The sequence below is a fragment of the Bison bison genome, unplaced genomic scaffold (assembly GCF_000754665.1).
Source record: "Bison bison bison isolate TAMUID 2011002044 unplaced genomic scaffold, Bison_UMD1.0 scf7180017864272, whole genome shotgun sequence".
Taxonomy (NCBI): domain Eukaryota; kingdom Metazoa; phylum Chordata; class Mammalia; order Artiodactyla; family Bovidae; genus Bison; species Bison bison.
This window is the reverse complement of record NW_011494844.1, coordinates 434,708-456,343: the sequence shown is the minus strand read 5'-3', so window position 1 is coordinate 456,343 and position 21,636 is coordinate 434,708. Positions and strand designations below refer to the sequence as shown.

The 21,636-nt window shown below is 37.9% G+C and overlaps 1 protein-coding gene across 3 annotated transcripts in view; it reads left to right on the top strand.

Annotated features, from left to right (window-relative positions):
- KCNT2 (potassium channel, subfamily T, member 2) overlaps positions 1 to 21,636 on the top strand; it is a 432,444-nt gene that overhangs the window by 305,853 nt on the left and 104,955 nt on the right. For all 3 annotated transcript variants that reach the window (XM_010848761.1, XM_010848762.1, XM_010848763.1), the window contains exons 15-17: positions 3,313 to 3,462; positions 4,418 to 4,647; positions 17,614 to 17,827. In XM_010848761.1, the coding sequence (XP_010847063.1) occupies positions 3,313 to 3,462; positions 4,418 to 4,647; positions 17,614 to 17,827 (594 nt within the window). The remainder of the gene's footprint in view (positions 1 to 3,312; positions 3,463 to 4,417; positions 4,648 to 17,613; positions 17,828 to 21,636) is intronic.

The window sequence follows — 21,636 nt, the reverse complement described above, 5'->3', positions numbered from 1 at the left end:
CTGATAGAGTGTCTGATGAACTATGGAATGAGGTTCGTGACATTGTACAGGAGACAGGGATCAAGACCTTTCCCATGGAAAAGAAATGCAAGAAAGCAAAATGGCTGTCTGGGGAGGCCTTACAAATAGCTGTGAAAAGAAGAGAAGCGAAAAGCAAAGGAGAAAAGGAAAGATATAAGCATCTGAATGCAGAGTTTCAAAGAATAGCAAGAAGAGATAAGAAAGCCTTCTTCAGCGATCAATGCAAAGAAATAGAGGAAAACAACAGAATGGGAAAGACTAGAGATCTCTTCAAGAAAATCAGAGATACCAAAGGAACATTTCATGCAAAGATGAGCTTGATAAAGGACAGAAATGGTATGGACCTAACAGAAGCAGAAGATATTAAGAAGATATGGCAAGAATACACGGAAGAACTGTACAAAAAAGATCTTCATGACCCAGATAATCATGATGGTGTGATCACTGACCTAGAGCCAGACATCCTGGAATGGGGAGTCAAGTGGGCCTTAGAAAGCATCACTACGAACAAAGCTAGTGGAGGTGATGGAATTCCAGTTGAGCTATTCCAAATCCTGAAAGATGATGCTGTGAAAGTGCTGCACTCAATATGCCAGCAAATTTGGAAAACTCAGCAGTGGCCACAGGACTGGAAAAGGTCAGTTTTCATTCCAATCCCAAAGAAAGGCAATGCCAAAGAATACTCAAACTACTGCACAATTGCACTCATCTCACATGTTAGTAAAGTAATGCTCAAAATTCTCCAAGCCAGGCTTCAGCAATATGTGAACCGTGAACTTCCTGATGTTCAAGCTGGTTTTAGAAAAGGCAGAGGTACCAGAGATCAGATTGCCAACATCTGCTGGATCATGGGAAAAGCAAGAGAGTTCCAGAAAAACATCTATTTCTGCTTTATTGACTATGCCAAAGCCTTTGACTGTGGGGATCACAATAAACTTTGGAAAGTTCTGAAAGAGATGGGAATACCAGACCACCTGACCTGCCTCTTGAGAAATTTGTATGCAGGTCAGGAAGCAACAGTTAGAACTGGACATGGAACAACAGACTGGTTCCAAATAGGAAAAGGAGTTCGTCAAGGCTGTATATTGTCACCCTGTTTATTTAACTTATATGCAGAGTACATCATGAGAATCGCTGGACTGGAAGAAACACAAGCTGGAATCAAGATTGCTGGGAGAAATATCAATAACCTCAGATATTCAGATGACACCACCCTTATGGCAGAAAGTGAAGAGGAACTCAAAAGCCTCTTGATGAAAGTGAAAGTGGAGAGTGAAAACGTTGGCTTAAAGCTCAACATTCAGAAAACGAAGATCATGGCATCCAGTCCTATCACTTCATGGGAAATAGATGGGGAAACAGTGGAAACAGTGTCAGACTTTATTTTGCTGGGCTCCAATATCACTACAGATGGTGACTGCAGCCATGAAATTAAAAGACGCTTACTCCTTGGAAGGAAAGTTATGACTAACCTAGATAGCATATTCAAAAGCAGAGACATTACTTTGGCAACAAAGGTCCATCTAGTCAAGGCTATGGTTTTTCCTGTGGTCATGTATGGATGTGAGAGTTGGACTGTGAAGAAGGCTGCGCGCAGAAGAATTGATGCTTTTGAACTCTGGTGTTGGACAAGACTCTTGAGGGTCCCTTGGACTGCAAGGAGATCCAACCAGTCCATTCTGAAGGAGATCAACCCTGGGATTTCTTTGGAAGGAATGATGCTAAAGCTGAAACTCCAGTACTTTGGCCACCTCATACGAAGAGTTGACTTATTGGAAAAGACTCTGATGCTGGGAGGGATTGGGGGCAGGACGAGAAGGGGACGACAGAGGATGAGATGGCTGGATGGCATCACTGACTCGATGGACGTGAGTCTGAGTGAACTCTGAGAGTTGGTGATGGACAGGGAGGCCTGGCGTGCTGGGATTCATGCGATCACAAAGAGTTGGACACGACTGAGCGACTGATCTGATCTGATAGCTCAGTTGGTAAAGAATCTGCTTGCAATGCAGGAGACCCCAGTTTGATTAGTGGGTCAGGAAGATCTGCTGGAGAAGGAATAGGCTACCCATTCCAGTATTCTTGGGCTTCCCTTGTGGCTCAGCAGTAAAGACTCCACCTGCAGTGCAGGAGACCTGGGTTTGATCCCTGGATTAAGAAGATCCCGTGGAAAAGGGAATGGCAACCCACTCCAGTATTCTGGCCTAGAGAATTCCACAATCCATGGAGTCACAAAGAGTTGGACACGACTGAGCGACTTTCACTTTCTAGAAGGAATGAACTACAAATGAAACATACCTGGAAAATATACATTAAAAAAAAAACTTACTGACACTTTGAAAATGTTTATAAATGTTTATTTCCCAGTAACCCTTCAAACAAAACTCAGTTAAAAATATGATAGGTATGACTTTAATCCGTGCAGAAGCTACAGAGATTATGGTGAAATATTTTTGATTTTTATAAATGTATCACATTTATTCTAGAATGTGTATTTCTTGTACTTAACAGTTCATAAGCTTTATTCACCAAGTGGAATTTATTGTACAAAATTGGAAATCATTCATGTATCTTCACAATAAATTTTGCATAAGTTGAATTTTTGATACATTTCTAAAGCCACTGAGCAGGCTATTCTAGAGGGGGGAAAAAGAAACTACATTTTCTGTGATAAACTTACCTTCTTTTTAAAAAGTACTTTTGAAAATCTCTTTCAGAGATTCTTTTATCACAAAATGTATCTTTTGTTAACTTCTACACAATTGAGAGAATGCCACTGTATGATTTGGACAGAAATAAAGAGTATATTTTTTTATGAAATCAAACTGAATAATTGAGATGTGTATATTTATAATTTTAAATACAAAGCAAAGTAAAAAACATACAGGGGCCAAGCAGGTCTTATAAATGGGATGAAGTGGGTTATATTATTGAGACTATAAGACAAGTATATATAGGCTGTGCATGACTTAATACACATAAAAATTCAGTTGCTACAGCTCAATGGTTCATGATCACAATAAATGCTTTTATTAATTGGATTGTGAAATTCTTTTAAAGAATTTTCCATTTAGCAAGTATCTATATTCTGTAGTTTCGAAATTCTTGTAGGTGACTCTTTGTAAATATTTGGTGATCACGTCATCACTTTGAACACAGATACTTCTTTGAACTGTGCTTGTTCCTCCCTGAAGTTGGGAAACTCTGGAGTATGTAGGACAGCAACTGTGCTTTGAGCCACATTCACTGTTTGTCTCTGTGCGTGTGTATGTGTGTGTGCTTTTGTTGCAGAGAAGGCCAGCAGTCACCAGAACAGTGGCAGAAGATGTACGGCAGATGCTCTGGGAATGAAGTGTACCACATCGTTCTGGAAGAAAGCACATTTTTTGCTGAATATGAAGGAAAGAGCTTCACATATGCTTCTTTCCATGCACACAAAAAGTATGTTTCCTTCTCAGAATGGAATTAAAATATTAATTTACATCCAGTTTTCCATAATGTAACCCATATTGGTGCTCATATTGAAGTATTTTTGAATTATTATCATAATTATTGAGACATTTGAATTCTCACCTTTTGTATGGTCTCTACAAGTTAAGATTCTTGGGCATAAAGTATAATTTAGTAGGAATATTGACTGAAAATGAAAGCGTTTTTCACTTAGTCATGTCCATCTCTTTGCAACCCCATTGGACTATAGCCCAGCAGGCTCCTCCTCTCCATGGAATTCTCCAAGCAAGAATTCTGGGAGTGGGTTGCCATTCCCTTCTCCAGGGGATCTTCTTGATCCAGGGATCAAACCCAGCTCTCCTCTATTGCAGGCAGATTCTTTACTGTCTGAGGCACCAGGGAAGCCCAGTATTGACTTTAGCATCTTTTCAATTATCTTTAAAAACATTTTAATGCTGTAGAAATTCAAAAGAAAATTAATCTTTTATATAGATCTAAATTTTAAAGTGTTAATTAAAATACTGTTTTATTTTTTGGCCAAATTAAGATATACATTTGATGGTAAGACCCAGTATAAACACAAAATTTACCCGCCCCCCCAAAAAATGCCCTTACTAAATGATATTTACTTTGATGTTTTCTTTTATCTTTTATTCCATTCTTTTTTATTAAAAAATGTATATATAGTCTTAAGTATCCAAATTGATTTCACAAAACACTAAAGATATTGGATTTTTTTTTTTTTTTGGTTTGTTTTCTTCTATAAAGATAAGAACTTTGAACTTATAGGATCTTTTCAAGCTTTAAAATCTTCCTATTTGAGGTTTTAATTTTCCTTTGCCTTTTAATAGTTTACTTATTTTCTTAATATGCAAGCTTAAGAAAAAAACTAAGACCTTTGCTGAACTTTAAACTTAAACTCCTTTATTTTCTTTTTTAAATTAAGGTTTGGTGTCTGCTTGATTGGTATTAGGAGGGAGGATAATAAAAACATTTTGCTGAATCCAGGTCCTCGATATATTATGAATGCCACAGATACATGTTTTTATATTAATATTACCAAAGAAGAGAATTCAGCATTTAAAAACCACGACCATCAGAAAAAAAGCAATGTACCAAGGTCATTTTATCATGGACCATCTAGATTGCCTGTACATAGCATAATTGCCAGCATGGGTAAGTATAAATAAATCTGAAAATATAATTAATTTCCTTCTTTAAAAAGAATAATAACTATATTTGTTTTGCTAAAAATTCCAAAGTCAAATTTAAAATATACTTGTGCGTATTACAAACTTGGTGACTAAATAACTAAATAAATACACAGAACAAAATTTCTAATCTGTTAAACTGGTAAGAAATTAAAATAGTTCAAAACTTCTAACAATAGTTTCATATATCTGATTAGAATATAAACACCAGACACTTCTGTATTTCTTTGTAAGTTCTACGTTCAGTTATCAATAATGGCTCTTTCAGATTCTCTCTCTGTTTCCCCAAACTCCCCAATCTTTTATCTAATCCTTACTGAAGTTGGCTTCTGTGACACAGAATTTTTTTAAAAAAGATTCAGACAAATAAGAACTTCCATTAAATTTTGTCACCAAATGACATAACAACCTACATGCACTTAGTTTCTATCACAAGGAAAATGTGTTCCTTCTTTTAGCTTATAGTATTTTAATATAAATACCCTTACTTATGCAGCAAGCCATTCTCCATTTCCCTCTTAGGGACTTCCCGTTTTTATTATTCCTCATTACTTGAATTCTTATTTTTTTTTTAAATCACCAATTCATTTTTCCTCCCTGCTTCTCTTTCTCTGACTCTCTTCATGTCTCTCTTTACACACACACACACACACACACACTTCTGGACCTCATACCTTGACATCTTCACAGATAAATTCCAAGTGTTGGCTTCAGTTGCTGGCTTGAAATCTGGCCATTCCCTCATGTCTCTACCAGTTCAGTCTGAAATCTGCCACCAGCATATCACTGAAACTGCTCTGGAAAGGCCACTGCTCTAATCTTCCTCACTAAATCCAGTGGAATCGTCACAGCCAATGACAATATTGACCATGTTCTTCTTAAAATGCTCTAGTGCTATTTCCTCTGCACCCTGCACATTCATTTTCCCTAAATTGTTGCGTCTGCTCTCAAAGATTCAATTCTTCTCCATAAATTGATGATCCCCTTACCTAAACCATGACCTTAAATCTCTTTTCATAGCAACATATTCAACTGTCCATGGGCTATTTGGAAAAATCAAACAAGCATTGGAAAAACCAATGTGGTATATTCAAATTGAGCTAATCTTTCTATATTCATTCAAACAATTTCCTCCTTCATTTTTTCTTTTTTGCTAAAAAATGTGATACCATCATCCTTTGATTTGTAATGACAGAATTCTAATGTTTCACTATTTTTCTCTTCTTATACTTTGTATTTCACTGAATTCCACTAAATTTGATCAAGTGGCCTCTAAAGTCATTCGTTGCCATGTCCACACTCAGTTTGGTTGATCTGGGTCTCCATCATTCTGTCCTTCCACTGCAGAATCCCCCCAGTCTCTTCTCCATGCCTCCAGGCTTGCTGCCTTGCACTGCTCTCCAACTTGCTACCAGAGTAACAGTTTTTACATAATGTTATAATCACGCTCCTGCATTAATCTTTAATCTCTTCCTATTAGCTATTGGGGAAAAAGTCTAAATTTTATACTATAAAAAGGTTTACAATTGGATGATCAAACTCTCTCTTTCTCTCTTTTTTTTTTTTTTTTGCTTGAAGTAGTCCTTGTTTTCCTAGGACAGTACCAGATTATATACATTGTCCTTGTGCCATTATGAAGAGAAATCCACTTTGATTCTTAGGAATACCCTCATTTAGAAGATAACTTACATGATCACTTTTAAGTATCTCTTTAAAATAATTCCTTCTTATATTTTTAGTCCCACATTTTACCATTCCTTCAGTTGCTATCCTAAGTCCCAATCATATTAAATTCCTTTCAGTCTTCACTAATAGTTTTTCATCATCCCTTCAATTGCTCTCCTTAGCCCCAACCATATTAATTCATTTCAGTCTTTCCTAGTGGTTTTTTTACCAAGGGGCCTTGATGCACTGTTTCCTCTGAAAGGATCTACTCCCCAGCCCCCAACTTTGCTTATATAACTACCTCTAATCATTTGCATCTCAGTCTTAATATCACTAACTCTGAGACATATTTCATGGCCCTGCTTAGACTTTGTAAGATAACTCAGATTGTCACTGATGCAACATATTTTATCTTCTATAGAAGTTTTACTTGTTGGTTTCACATATCTAAAAGTTATTTGTTGAGTACCTAGTCCATGCCAGGAACTCTCACAAGTATTTGTGATGGGAGGGTGGGACAAATCGACAGAGTAGCATTGACATATATACACTATGATATGTAAAATAGATAGCTAGTGTGAAGCTGCTTAACACAGGGAGCTTAGCTTGGTGCTCGTGGTGACCTAGACAGCTGGGGATGGGGAGGGAGTGTGACTCGGGAGGTAGTGTGACTCAGAAGGGAGGGGATATATGTATACATGTAGCTGATTCACTTCTTTGTACAGCAGAAACTAACACACGTGGTAAAGCAGTTATACTCCAAATTAAGAAGAAGTATTTGTGATTAATTAGAGAACAAATGAAAATTCCTTGCTTCCAGAGCTAGCATTTTATCATGGAGAAGTCTGGCCATAAACAATACATATAAAAATCAGTAAAGTGTTTAGTAGATTAGAAGGTGATAAATAGTAAGATAAAAGTGAGAAAAAAACAGAGCTAGCAAAAAGCGTGTATGAATTCTAGGACAATTGAATTTTTAGGTGGCTTGTAGGCCTCATTGAAAAGGTGGCATTTGAGAAGATACTTGAAGAAAATAGGGGCATTGTGCCTGTGAATGTCTGAAGGAAAAGCACTCCTGGGAGAGGTAATAGCTGGTACAAGGGCCCTACAGGAGGGGTAGGAACCTGATTGATGTGCTCCAGGATCAATAAAGGGGCTCTCATGATGCAAACACAGTAATTTGATGGTAAGAGTATAAGAGAGGTAGGGAGAGAAGTAAAAAGGGGCCAGATCATGGTGAGCTCTTTAAGTCAATGTAAGAATTGTAGCTTCTACTCAGAGTGAAGTGGGAGTCATCACAGGTTTTCAGTAGAGCAATGGCATGGTCTCACCTATGCTGAACTCCATCTTCACAAAATCACTATGGCTGATGTTAACAATAGATGCTTAGGGTCAAGGATCCAGTGTATTTTCAAGTGGAAGTGGTAGGAGAGAAAAAATTATGGGTATACTTTGAAAGTAGGGTGCCATTATTATTATTTTATGATCAATCTATTTCTTTTTTCTTTTTTTTACTTTACAATATTGTATTGGTTTTGCCATACATCAACATGAATCTGCCATGGGTGTACACGTGTTCCCCATCCTGAACCCTCTCCTACCTCCCTCCCAATACCATTCGTCTGGGTCATCCCAGTGCACCAGCCCTGAGCATCCTGTATCATGCATCGAACCTGGACTGGCAAATCATTTCACATATGATATTATACATGTTTCAATGTCATTCTCCCAAATCATCCCACCCTCACCCTCTCCCACCCACAGAGTCCAAAAGACTGTTCTATACATCTGTGTCTCTTTTGATGTCTTGCATACAGGGTTATTGTTACCATCTTTACCATATACTGTATTGGTGTTTTTCTTTCTGGCTTACTTCACTCTGTATGAGAGGCTCCAGTTTCATTCACCTCATCAGAACTGATTTAAATGCATTCTTGAATTAGAAGTGAACTGTAATAGAGAAGTGTGAAGAACTCAGGATTTTAGTATCAGTTCTGTTCATTTCAGTTACTCAATTGTGCCCAATGCTCTCTGAACCCATGGACTGCAGCATGGCAGGCTTTCCTGTCATCACCAACTCCCAGAGCTTGTTCAAATTCATATCCATCAAATATGATGCCATCCAACCATCTCATCCTCTGTCATCCCCTTCTCATCCTGCCTTCAAACTTTCCCAGCATCAGGGTCTTTTCCGGTGAGTCAGTTCTTCCCATCATGTGGCCAAATACTGGAGTTTCAGCTTTAGCATCAGTCCTTCCAATGAATATTCAGGACTGATTTCCTGTAGTATGGATTGGTTGGATCTCCTTGCTGTGCAAGGGACTCTCAAGAGTCTTCTCCAGCACCACGGGTCAAAAGCATCAATTCTTCAGCATTCAGCTTTCCTTATGGTCCAGTTCTCACATCCATACATGACTACTGGAAAAACCATAGCTTTGACTAGATGGAACTTTATCAGCAAAGTAATGTCTCTGCTTTTTAACATGCTGTCTAGGTTGATCATAGTTTTTCTTCCAAGAAGCAAGCATCTTTTAATTTCATGGCTGCAGTAACCATCTGCAGTGATTTTGGAGCCCAAGAAAATAAAGTCTGTCACTGTTTCCACTGTTCCTCCATCTATTTGCCATGAAGTGATGGAACTGGATACCATGAACTTCATTTTTTGAATGTTGAGTTTTAATCCAGCCTTTTCATTCTCCTCTTTCACTTTCAGCAAGAGGCTCTTTATTTGCTCTTCACTTTCTGCCATAAGGGTGGTATCATCTATGTATATGAGTTTATTGATATTTCTCCTAGCAATCTTGATTCCAGCTTGTGCTTCTTCCAGTCCGGCATTTCACATGATATACTCTGCATATAAGTTAAATAAGTAGGGTGACAGTGTACAGCCTTGACGTACTCTTCTGATTTGGAACCAGTCTGTTGTTCCATGGCCGGTGCTAACTGTTGCTTCTTGACCTGCATACAGGTTTCTCGGGAGGTATGTAAGGTGGTCTGGCATTCCAACCTCTTTAAGAATTTTGCACATTTTATTTTGACCACATAGTCAAAAGCTTTGGCAAAGTCAATAAAGCAGAAGTAGATATTTTTCTGGAACTGTCTTGCTTTTTTGATAATCCAACAAATTTGGCAATTTGATCTCTGGTTTCTCTATCTTTTCTAAATCCAGCTTGAACATCTGGAAGTTCACCGTTCATGTAATGTTGAAGCCTGGCTTGGAGAATTTTAAGCATTACTTTGCTAGTATGTGAGATGAGAGCAATTGTGTGGTTGTTTGAGTATTCTTTGGCAGTGCCTTTCTTTAGGATTGGAATGAAAACGATCTTTTCCAGTCCTATGGCCACTGCTGAGTTTTCCAAATTTGTTGGCATATTGAGTGTAGCACTTTCACAGCATCATCTTTTAGGTTTTGAAAGAGCTCAACTGGAATTCCATCACCTCCACTAACTTTGTTTCCTAAGGCCCACTTGTCTTCACATTCCAGGATGTCTGGTTCTAGGTGAGTGATCACACCAGCATGGTTATCTGGGTCATGAAGATCTTTTTTGTTTAGTTCTTCTGTGTAGTCTTACCACCTCTTCTTACTATCTTCTGCTTCTGCTAAGCCCATACCATTTCTGTTCTTTATTGTGCCCATATTTTTTTTTTGAAATATTCCCTTGTATCTCTCATTTTCTGAGTAAGGCTTTCTTTTTCTTTTTTTTTTAATTTTATTTTATTTTTAAACTTTACAATATTGTATTGGTTTTGCCAAACATTGAAATGAATCCGCCACAGGTAAGGCTTTCTTATCTCTCCTTGCTATTCTTTGGAACTCTGTATTCAAATGGGTATATCTTTCCTTTTCTCCTTTGCCTTTTACCCCTCTTCTTTTCTCAGTTATTTGTAAGGCCTGCTCAGACAGCCATTTTGCCTTTTTTGCATTTCTTTTTCTTGGGGTTGATCTTGATTACTGCCTCTGGTACAATGTCATGAACCTCCGTCCGTAGTTCATCAGGTACTCTGTCTATCAAATCTAATCCCATGAATCTATTTCTCACTTCACTCTATAAATATAAGGGATTTGACTTAGGTCATACCTGAATGGTCTAGTGGTTTTCCCTTTCTTCAATTTAAGTCTGAATTTAGCAATAAGGAGTTCATGATCTGTGCCACAGTCAGCTCCCAGTCTTCTTCTTGCTGACTGTCAAGAGCTTCTCCATGTTTGGCTGCAAAGAATATAACCAATCTGATTTCGGTGTTGACAGTCTGGTGATGTCCATGTGTAGAGTCTTCTCTTATGTTGTTGAAAGAGGGTTTTGCTATGATCAGTGCGTTCTCTTGGCAAAACTCTAATAGCCTTTGCCCTGCTTCATTTTGTATCCCAAGGCCAAATTTGCCTGTTAGTCCAAATATCTCTTGACTTCCTAGTTCTGCATTCCAGTCCCCTATAATGAAAAGGACATCTTTTTTGAGTGCTAGTTCTAGAAGGTCTTGTAAGTCTTCATAGAACTGTTCAGTTTCAGCTTCTTTATCATTACTGGTCAGGGCATAGAGTTGGATTACTCTGATATTGAATGGGTTACCTTGGAAATGAACAGAGATTGTTCTGTTATTTTTGAGATGGCATCCAAGTGCTTCATTTTGGACTCTTTCATTGACTGTGACGGCTACTCCATATCTTCTAAGGAATTCTTGCACACAGTAGTAGATATAATGGTTACCTGAATTAAATTCACCCATTCCAGTCCATTTTAGTTTACTGATTCCTAAAATGTAAATGTTCATGCTTGCCATCTCCTGTTTGACCACTTCTGATTTCCCTTGATTCATGAACCTAACTTCCAGGTTCCTATGCAATATTGCTTTTTACAGCATGGAACTTGACTTCTATCACCAGTCATACCTGCAACTGGACACTGTTTTCTCTTTAGCTCTGTATCTTCACTCTTTCTGGAGTTATTTCTCCACTCTTCTCCAGTAGAATTTTGGGCACCAACCTGGGGAGTTCATCTTTCAGTGTCATATCTTTTGGCCTTTTCATACTGTTCATGGGATTCTCAAGGCAAGAATACTGAAGTGGTTTGCCATTCCCTTCTCCAGTGAACCACATTTTGTCAGAACTCTCCACCATGACCTGACCATCTTGGATGACCCTGCAAGGCATGGCTTATAGTTTCATTGAGTTAGGTTTTTAGTATTAGCAGCAGGAAAATGGGAATGGCCATGCATTTAGATGAGAAAGGTATGCAGGGAACCAGAGGAGATATAGAATTCAGTTTGGAATGCAATGCATTTCAAATTTATGTTAGATATTGAGAAAAAAATGTCAAATAAGAGATTCAGTATAATAGTCTAGAGTTCAGGTCCTACTGTATAGCACAGGGAACTATGATAAACCTATGTTAAACTGTAATAAACTTGTGATAAACCATAATGGAAAAGAATATAAAAAAGAATATCTATATCTGTATAGGCTTCCCTGGTGGATCAGTGGTGAAGAATCCACCTGCCAATGCCAGAGACCTGGGTTTTATTCCTGGGTCAGAAAGATCCCATGCAGGAGGAAATGGCAACCCACTCTAATGTTCTTGCCAGGAAAATCCCATGGACAGAGGAGCCTGGTGGACTACAGTCCATGGGGTCACAAAGAGTTAGACGTGACTTAGTATGCACAACATGTGTATAACTGAGTCACTGTGTTGTATGGCAGAAATTAACACAACATTGTAAATTGATTAAAGTAATTTAGAAAAAAAAAACTGAAATGAGTCTAGAGTTCAGGAGAGAGGTGGTGTATGCTGAAAAAATTAATTTTGGATTCCTGAGCTTATGTGTTATGTTTAAAGTCATGAAACTGAGCAAGATCATTGAGAAAATGATTGCAGGCAGAAAAGGAATGAAGACAAAGGACCACATCCTGCAATGTGTCAATATTAAATATCAAGTGAATGAGAAGAAACCAGCAGAGGAAACAAAGAAGGAGATACTGACAAGGGAAACCAGCTGAGTGTCTTGTCCTGGAATCCAAATGAATCCAGTGTGTGGAGAAGATGTAGTGATCAGCCACGTCTAATGCCTATAATGGTCAAATAACATGAGAATTGAAAATTGGCCATTGAATTTAGTAAAAAAGTGATTGCTGTTTATCTCAATAAGAGCTCTTTCAATGAAGTGGTAAGTTGGGGAATGCCAGATCAGAGAGGTTTATGACAAAATGTCAGAAGACAACTTAGGGAAACTAGGTCTAGACAACTCTCATAAAATTTTGCTGCATGAGAGTAATGGAAATAAACATAAACAAATGAGACCTGAAAGTGAAAGTCACTCAGTCACGTCCAACTCTGTGACCCAGCAGACTATACAGTCCATGAAATTCTCCAGGCAAGAATACTGGGGTGGATAGCCTTTCCCTTCTCCAGGGGATCTTCCCAACCTAGGGATCAAACCAGGTCTCCTGCATTGCAGGCAGACCTAATTAAACTAAAAAACTTTTGCACAGCAAAGGAAACCATAAACAAAATGAAAAGACAACCCACAGAATGAGAGAAAATGTTTGTAAATGATGTGACCAAATAGAGATTAGTCTCCAAAATTTACAAACAGCTCATACAGTTTAATGTTATGGAAACAAACCACCCTATCCAAAATGGGTGGAAGACCTAAACATTTCTCCAAAGAAGACCTACAGATGGCCAAAAGCCACATGAAAAGATGTTCAACATCAGTAAATTTTAGAGAAATACAAATCAAAACTAAAATGAGATATTACCTAACGCCAATCAAAATGTCTATCATCAAAAAAACCCACAAACAATAAATGAGTATAGTGAGAAGGGACCCATCCTACACTGTTGGTGGGAATGTAAATTGGTACAGCCACTATAGAAAACAGTATGGAGTTTTCTTAAGAAACTAAAACTAGGTCCAGCAACCCCACTCCTGGGCGTATATCTGGAGAAAAACATAATTTGACAAGACACATGCACATTGATGTTACAGCACTATTTATCATAGTCAAGAAGTAGAAGCAACCTAAGTGGCCATGAATGGAAGAAGAGATAAAGATGTGGCACATATATACAATGGAATATTACTCAGCCATGAAAAATAGTGAAATAATGCCATTTGCAGCAACATGAATCTAAAAATTGTCATATTGAGTAAAGTCAGCCAGACAAAAGAGAAATATTGTATGATATAGCTCATATGTGGAATCTAAAAAAATATGATACAAATGACTTTGTTTATAAAACAGAAACAGACTCACAGAGACTTAGAGAACTAACCATAGTTACTAGGGAGAGGGCAGGGCTGGGGAAAGATAGGGAGTTTGGGATTGACATGTACACACTGCCATATTTAAAATGGATAGCCTACTTTTTGGTGCAGGTAACTCTGTTCCATAGTTAATGGTCTAAACAGGAAAAGAATTCAAAAGGGCAATAACTGAATCACCTGCTGTCCACTTGAAACTGACACAACATTGTTAGTCAACTGCACTCCAATATAGAAAAAAAAAGTTAAATAAATAAATAGAACGTATAACAAAACAGTATATGAAAAAGCAGAGACATTCCTTTGCCAACAAAGGTCCTTCTAGTCAAGGCTATGGTTTTTCCAGTGTTCATGTATGGATGTGAGAGTTGGACTACAAAGAAAGCTGAGCGCTGAAGAATTGATGCTTTTGAACTGTGGTGTTGGAGAAGACTCTTGAGAGTCCCTTGCACAGCAAGGAGATCCAACCAGTCCTAAAGGAGATCAGTCCTGGGTGTTCATTGGAAGGACTGAGGTTGAAGCTGAAACTCCAATACTTTGGCCACCTCATGTGAAGAACTGACTCATTGAAAAGACCCTGATGCTGGGAAAGATTGAGGGCAGGAGGAGACGGGGACGACAGAGAATGAGACGGTCAGATGGCATCACTGACTCAATGGACATGAGTTTGGGTAAACTCCAGGAGTTGGTGATGGACAGGGAGGCCTGGGGTGCTGCGGTCCATGGGGTCACAAAGAGTCGGACACAGCTTAGTGACTGAACTGAACTGCTGCTGCTGCTAAGTCGCTTCAGTCATGTCCGACTCTGTGCGACCCCATTGACGGAAGCCCACCAGGCTCCCCAGTCCCTCGGATTCTCCAGGCAAGAACACTGGAGTGGGTTGCCATTTCCTTCTCCAATGCATGAAATGAAAAGTTAAAAGGGAAGTCACTCAGTCGTGTCCAACTCTTAGTGACCCCATGGACTACAGCCTACCAGGTCCTCCATCCATGGGATTTTCCAGGCAAGAGTACTGGAGTGGGGTGACATTGCCTTCTCCGGAACTGAACTGACAACAAAACAGACTCACAGAGAAGAAAGTAGTGGTTAGCAGTGGGGAGAGTGGCAAAATAGGTGAAAGGAATTAAGAGGTACAGACTACCAGACACAAGGATATAATGTATAGCACAAGGAATATCATCAATACTTTATAATAACTTATATGGGGTATAATCTATAAAAACATTGAATCACTGTGTTGTACACCTGAAACTAATATAAGATTGTAAGTCAAGTTACTTCTGTTAAAAACAAAATAAAGCTAGTTAAGTCAACACAGGGTTGGTGTACAAGGAAAACAGTGAAAGACAGTGGGTATGGACTCTGAAGATGAATGATACAGAGCTGGGATATCATAAGGGGTGGAGGGAAAATGCTCTGAAAGAAGCAGTGAGAACTCTGAGGGTATTTCCCCACTAGGAAAACACAGGCACTCTTTTGGTGTTGCAACCTTCAGAATTACAAGGAGAGATATCAGAGAAGAGCCAGGTTTTGTTAGGGGAAGGAAAGGTTCAAAGAAGAAGTTGTTTCTGTAATTGTAACTTTTAAAACTGTGTCTTCCCTGCTAAATTTTGACTTTCTCATGATCACATACCCCCATACTCAGCTTGGTGCCAAATATCAGTGTGGGCAGAATTATCAGGAAGTAACCAAGTTTCCTGTGTTGAGCAGGAAGATGATAGGAGGTAGTTGGAAGTGATGTGGAGACAAACATATTTGGGAGGAGGTGAAATTCAGAGAACATGGCTCCTTGGGAAGTAGATGGGGATTTAACTCTCAAAACAAGAGTAGGGTTGAGTTTTACATAAATATGGATGTGTCTCTTTCCTTCCAAACAGAAATAAAAGGTGAAAAGTTTGTTGAAGCCTTCTTGTTTGCTTGGTTGAACATAGGGAATTGAAGGATTTCTTCAATAGAAAGATAACTTTCTTTCAAAAGATAAAAATAATCTTACTTCAAAAGATCACTTTTCCCTCTAAATTATACAATGTGGTCCTCTGCAGAGGATAAATGTCATAAATGTGGATTTTAATTTATAATATTAGGATGCAGATCATATATGGTTTTATTTTGATGAATCAAATTTATAAAATTTAATGTTTAATCAGATCCACTCACCTGATTAATGGAAAAGTTAATCTCATTTTCTCTAGGATCCTCATCTCCCTCCCAAGATGGATTGAACTATAAATTAATCCTTGTTTGTGGTGCTAAAAAGTTACTGGAGTGTATAGTTTCTGATGCCAGCCACTTTTACCTTTGCTCAGAAATGGTGGTCATCATATTGTTTTCTCAAGCACAGTCATTCTAGACACATTGTGTCATGCCCCTCAAAGGAGTCTTCCCCATTAACAGCAGACACACCAGGCTCCCTCTAATCTGAGTATCATGAACAGTATTTTCAGAGGTCCTAGCTTCTGAAACTTGAGTACCACATTTATTTCAATATTGAGAAATACCCAGATAGAGAACTCAGATGGTCTCCCCCATCTTGGTTCTATCAACTCTCACATTCAGAAACATTGCCTATTTTAATCCCTTCTTGTGTTGTTGTTGTTCAGTCATGTCTGATCTTTGCAACCCCATGACTGCAGCACACCAGGCTTCCCTGTCCATCACCAACTCCCGGAGCTTGCTCAAACTCATGTCCATCCAGTCGGTGATGCCATTCAGCCATCTTGTCCTCTGTCACCCCCTTCTCCTCCTGCTCTCAGTCTTTCCCAGCATCAAGGTATTTCTCAGAGGTTTTTAGAATTCAGTTGCTGACTTCTTTGTCCATGCAACAAAGAAAGAGATGCTAAAACCCCTGAGGTTTTTTTCTCCCTTTGAAATCTCAGGCTCTTACAGTGAAGAAGGTTGTAAGATCAGATAGAAGTTTCAAGGAAATGGAGAGTGTTTTAATAGTTGCTTCAAAAAATAATACAAAATGGAGACTCAGGGCTTTCAGAAGGATGGCCAGCTATCCATAAATACATTAATGAAGTCAGTGATTGTGAAATATGGTGGCAGTCATCCATTAGATTGATTTTTTTTTCTCCAGAAAGGGAGAGACAGTCACTTTCCATAAATTGGTGTTTATACTAATTTTTAAATGTTACTTAAATATCTCAGAGGAATTTGTTTCTTCCATTTACTGTTCCTTGAGTATTCCAAGGAGTCAAAGCCTTAAGCTATTTAAATTCTCTGTTCTTACTGCCTCAAGGCATTTCCATGACTTGTGTACTCATGATTTTCTTTTTATGTCAAAAAATCAAATGTAATGATTTCGGAGTATAGCTTCTCATCACTGGGTGAAAAGTTCATCCTTTCCCCTGCTCCCTGTCCCCACTATACTACATCACATAACATAATTCTGTTTTATTTTCTGCATGGTATTTAGCATTATTGAGAATTAGTTTTTCCATTTCTTTGTCCATTTGATTATCTTAAAGACAAATCCATATGCATAGGAACATTGTCTCTCTTATTCCTTGAATATCTTGAGTGCCTAGAATTGTGCTTGCCACAGAGGAGGGCTTAATAAATATAAACATTAATTATTCAAATATTAAAAAGTAGTTATAAATCAGTAAAAAAAAAGATAACTCAACAATATAAGGAGAAAAGATATGATGAGAGATCGATAAAAGTGAAATGGACCAAAAGTTTTCATTAATTTAAAATAAATATAAATTTAAGCAATTTTTAAAATTTAAATGTCTAAGTATTTCATGATTTCACAAATCTTTTTTCATGCTATAGACCTAATTGTAGCAAATACACTTTTGCACAAATACAGAATTTTTTATCCCTGTGGGTAAAAATGCTCAAACTAAAAATAAGTAAATCATTTTTGAGATTAAAGGGTAAACAGTGCGTAGTATATTTCCTGGTTATACTGACTGTGTTTCATCTCACTTTAATCATTAAATGATTGCTAGTCCTATAGGTGGCAAACACTTTGATGGATTTTCATTTCTCATTGTTCCAGGTACTGTGGCCATAGACTTGCAAGACACAAGCTGCAGATCAGCAAGTGGCCCTACCCTGTCTCTTCCTACAGAAGGAAGTAAAGAAGTCAGAAGACCCAGCATTGCTCCCGTTTTAGAGGTTGCAGACACGTCATCAATTCAAACATGTGATCTTCTAAGTGATCAATCAGAAGATGAAACTACACCAGATGAAGAAATGTCCTCGAACTTGGAGTATGTTTGTAAGGTTTACTGGGACTTGTGCTTGCCGTGAAAAACTAATGTCCTTCCCTTCTGGACATCCCAGAATCAGTCCTACATAGTTCTGTCAAAACACTCTTCTTATTAGCCGGTATCTCTCTTGATGATAAAGTATTCTAAACCCTTGAATTTCTGGCTTAAACGGCTATTTACAGCTTCATTTTTCTCTATGTTCGCCTTTATCCTTAAAGAAAAAAAAATGTATATCAGTATTTCCATGATAAATCTATATTACATTTTACTTTTTTTCTTTAAGGATACAGTTTGTATTTTTCATTTTTATTAAAAATAAGTAATAATGCTTTTATTAAATTATAATGTGCCTTCTACCTTTAGTTTGTTTTTCTACTTCCATATTGAAGTTCAATCAATTATTTAGTACATGTAATGCAGCTTCTTCCATTAAGCTCTTGTTTGTCTCAGCATTCAGCAATCTTTTTTATTTAATATACATCAATAATGTTTTGAATGAATGAATAAATGAACTACAGTTCATTTAACTAAGATTCCATAATAAATAGTATCAATATTTAAGCTATTGATCACATTTTAGCCTATAGTAAAGTTTGTTTACTTGTCTATTTCATGTATTATGTTGGTATTTCTTAAGGAAAGCACAGTGTTCAACTGCCTTGACAGTGGAGTCCAAAGGAATTTGTGTCCCTTGGCAGTTTCACTTTATACTGGTTGGGTACAAGTGGCTTTGTTTAAAATCATCTAACCTACAATGCTTTATCTGTAAATAGGGTTCATATGAAGATTAATTGAGATAATAGAGAAATGTACTTAGAACAATTGTTTGTGCAGAGTAAGCGTTCAGTGAGTATCAATTACTATTAGGTGTAGTACTAGTCCTAGTGGTAATGGTAACATCACTCAGGCACTTCTAATATTTTTCATATAATAGAAGTTCAGTCAATGTTGAACTGAACTAAAATATACTGAAATATAATTGGAATGTAGAAAACTCCTATTAATCTTTCACACTTTCAAATATTTATTACAAGAAACTTAGACATATCCACAGAGGACAATTTCACTCTCCAAGAAATTAATAACACTCAAATAGATTTATGAAATATTTGACAAGAAGAAGGAACAGTTTGACCACCAGTATATTTCTAGAAATGGTGCTGTGATAGAAATTCTTTCTTTACATGTACTTCAGAAAAATTGAGAGGTTGAATATTTTTTATTTCTAGAAAAATGGAAAAGACATTGAAGTAATAGAGGAGACTGTCAACTTCTAAATTTGCAAAATATTCTCCATTTTACTGTCTTAGCTAATGATGTCTGAAAAACAGTTCTAACTAGGTTTGAAATTTCATGGTTTGAAAGATACATTTTCTTAATCAAAAAAGAGCTTTCACATTGGATAAAAGAACTTTTCCTCCACTAAATTTTCTTTTGTCTCTTCAGTTCAGTTCAGTTATTCATTCGTGTCCGGCTCTTTGCAACCCCATGAATCGCAGCACATCAGGCCTCCCTGTTCATCACCAACTCCCAGAGTTTACTCAAACTCATGTCCATCGAGTCGGTGATGCCATCCAGCCATCTCATCCTCTGTCATCCCCTTCTCTTCCTGCCACCAATCCCTCCCAGCATCAGAGTCTTTTCCAATGAGTCAACTCTTCTCATGAAGTGGCCAAAGTATTGGAGTTTCAGTTTTAGCATCAATCCTTCCAATGAACACCCAGGACTGATCTCCTTTAAAATGGACTGGTTGAATCTCCTTGCAGTCCAAAGAAATCTCAAGAGTCTTCTCCACACCACAGCTCAAAAGTATCAATTCTTCAGCGCTCAGCTTTCTTCACAGTCCAACTCTCACATCCATACATGACCAGTGGAAAAACCATAGCCCTGACCAGACGGACTTTTGTTGGCGAAGTAATATCTCTGCTTTTTAATATACTATCTAGGTTGGTCATAACTTTCCTTTCAAGGAGTAAGCATCTTTTAATTTCATGGCTGCAATCTCCATCTGCAGTGATTTTGGAGCCCAAAATAATCCCATGAAGTGATGGGACCGGATGCCATGATCTTAGTTTTCTGAATGTTGAGTTTTATGCCAACTTTTTCACTCTCCTCTTTCACTTTCATTGAGGCTCTTTATATCCTCTTCATTTTCTGCCATAAGGGTGATGTCATCTGCATATCTGAGGTTATTGATATTTCTCCCAGCAATCTTGATTCCAGCTTGTGCTTCATTCAGCCCGGCATTTCTCATGATGTACTCTGCATATAAGTTAAATAAGCAGGGTAACAATATACAGCCTTGACAAACTCCTTTTCCTGTTTGGAACCAGTCTGTTCTTCCATGTCCAGTTCTAACTGTTGCTTCCTGACCTGCATTTAGGTTTCTCAAGAGGCAGGTCAGGTGGTCTGGTATTCCCATCTCTTTCAGAATTTTCCACAGTTTATTGTGATCCACACACTCAAAAGCTTTGGCATATAGATGTTTTCTGGAACTCTCTTGCTTCTTCGATGATCCAGTGGATGTTGGCAATTTGGTCCCTAGTTCCTCTGCCTTTTCTAAAGCCAGCTTGAACATCTAGAAGTTCACAGTTCACGTATTGCTGAAGCCTGGCTTGGAGAATTTTGTGCATTACTTTACTAGCGTGTGAGATGAGTGCAATTGTGTGGTCATTTGAGCATTCTTTGGCATTGCCTTTCTATGGGATTGGAATGGAAACTGACCTATTCCAGTTTCCACTGCTCAGTTTTCCAGATTTGCTGGCATATTGAGTGCGGCACTTTCACAGCATCATTTTTCAGGATTTGAAAGAGCTCAACTGGAATTCCATCATCTCCACTAGCTTTGTTCGTAGTGATGCTTTCTAAGGCCCACTTGACTCCCCATTCCAGGATGTCTGGCTCTAGGTCAGTGATCACACCATCGTGATTATCTGGGTCATGAAGATCTTTTTTGTACAGTTCTTCTGTGTATTCTTGCCACCTCTTCTTAATATCTTCTGCTTCTGTTAGGTCCATACCATTTCTGTCCTTTATCGAGCCCATCTTTGCATGAAATGTTCCCTTGGTATCTCTAATTTTCTTGAAGAGATCTCTAGTCTTTCCCATTCTATTGTTATCCTCTATTTCTTTGCACTGATGGCTGAGGAAGGCTTTCTTATCTCTCCTTGCTATTCTTTGAAACTCTGCATTCAATTGCTTATATCTTTCCTTTTCTCCTTTGCTTTTTGCTGCTCTTCGTTTCACAGCTATTTGTAAGGCCTCCCTAAACAGCCATTTTGCTTTTCTGCACTTATTTTCCATGGGGATGGTCTTGATCCCTGTCTCCTGTACAATGTCATGAACCTCATTCCATAGTTCATCAGGCACTTAAATCTACTTCTCACTTCCACTGTATAATCATAAGGGATTTGATTTAGGTCATACCTGAATGGTCTAGTGGTTTTCCCTATTTTCTTCATTTTAAGTCTGAATTTGGCAATAAGGAGTTCACGATCTGAGCCACAGTCAGCTCCCGGTCTTGTTTTTGCTGACTGTACAGAGCTTCTCCATCTTTGGCTGCAAAGAATATAATCAGTCTGATTTCGTTGTTGACCATCTGATGAAGTCCATGAATTTTGTCTCTTAATTTTCATTTATACTGTTACTTTGATAGCTTCACTTTGAAAATCTTATAGCATAATGTGCAGGTGACTATCTTGTAAAGTCAATAAACAAACCAATTATCTTTGATAATATTTAAACATTATTTCACCAATAACTCTGGTTTTGGTGTGGGTCTTATGGAATAGTTCACGCAACCATTTACT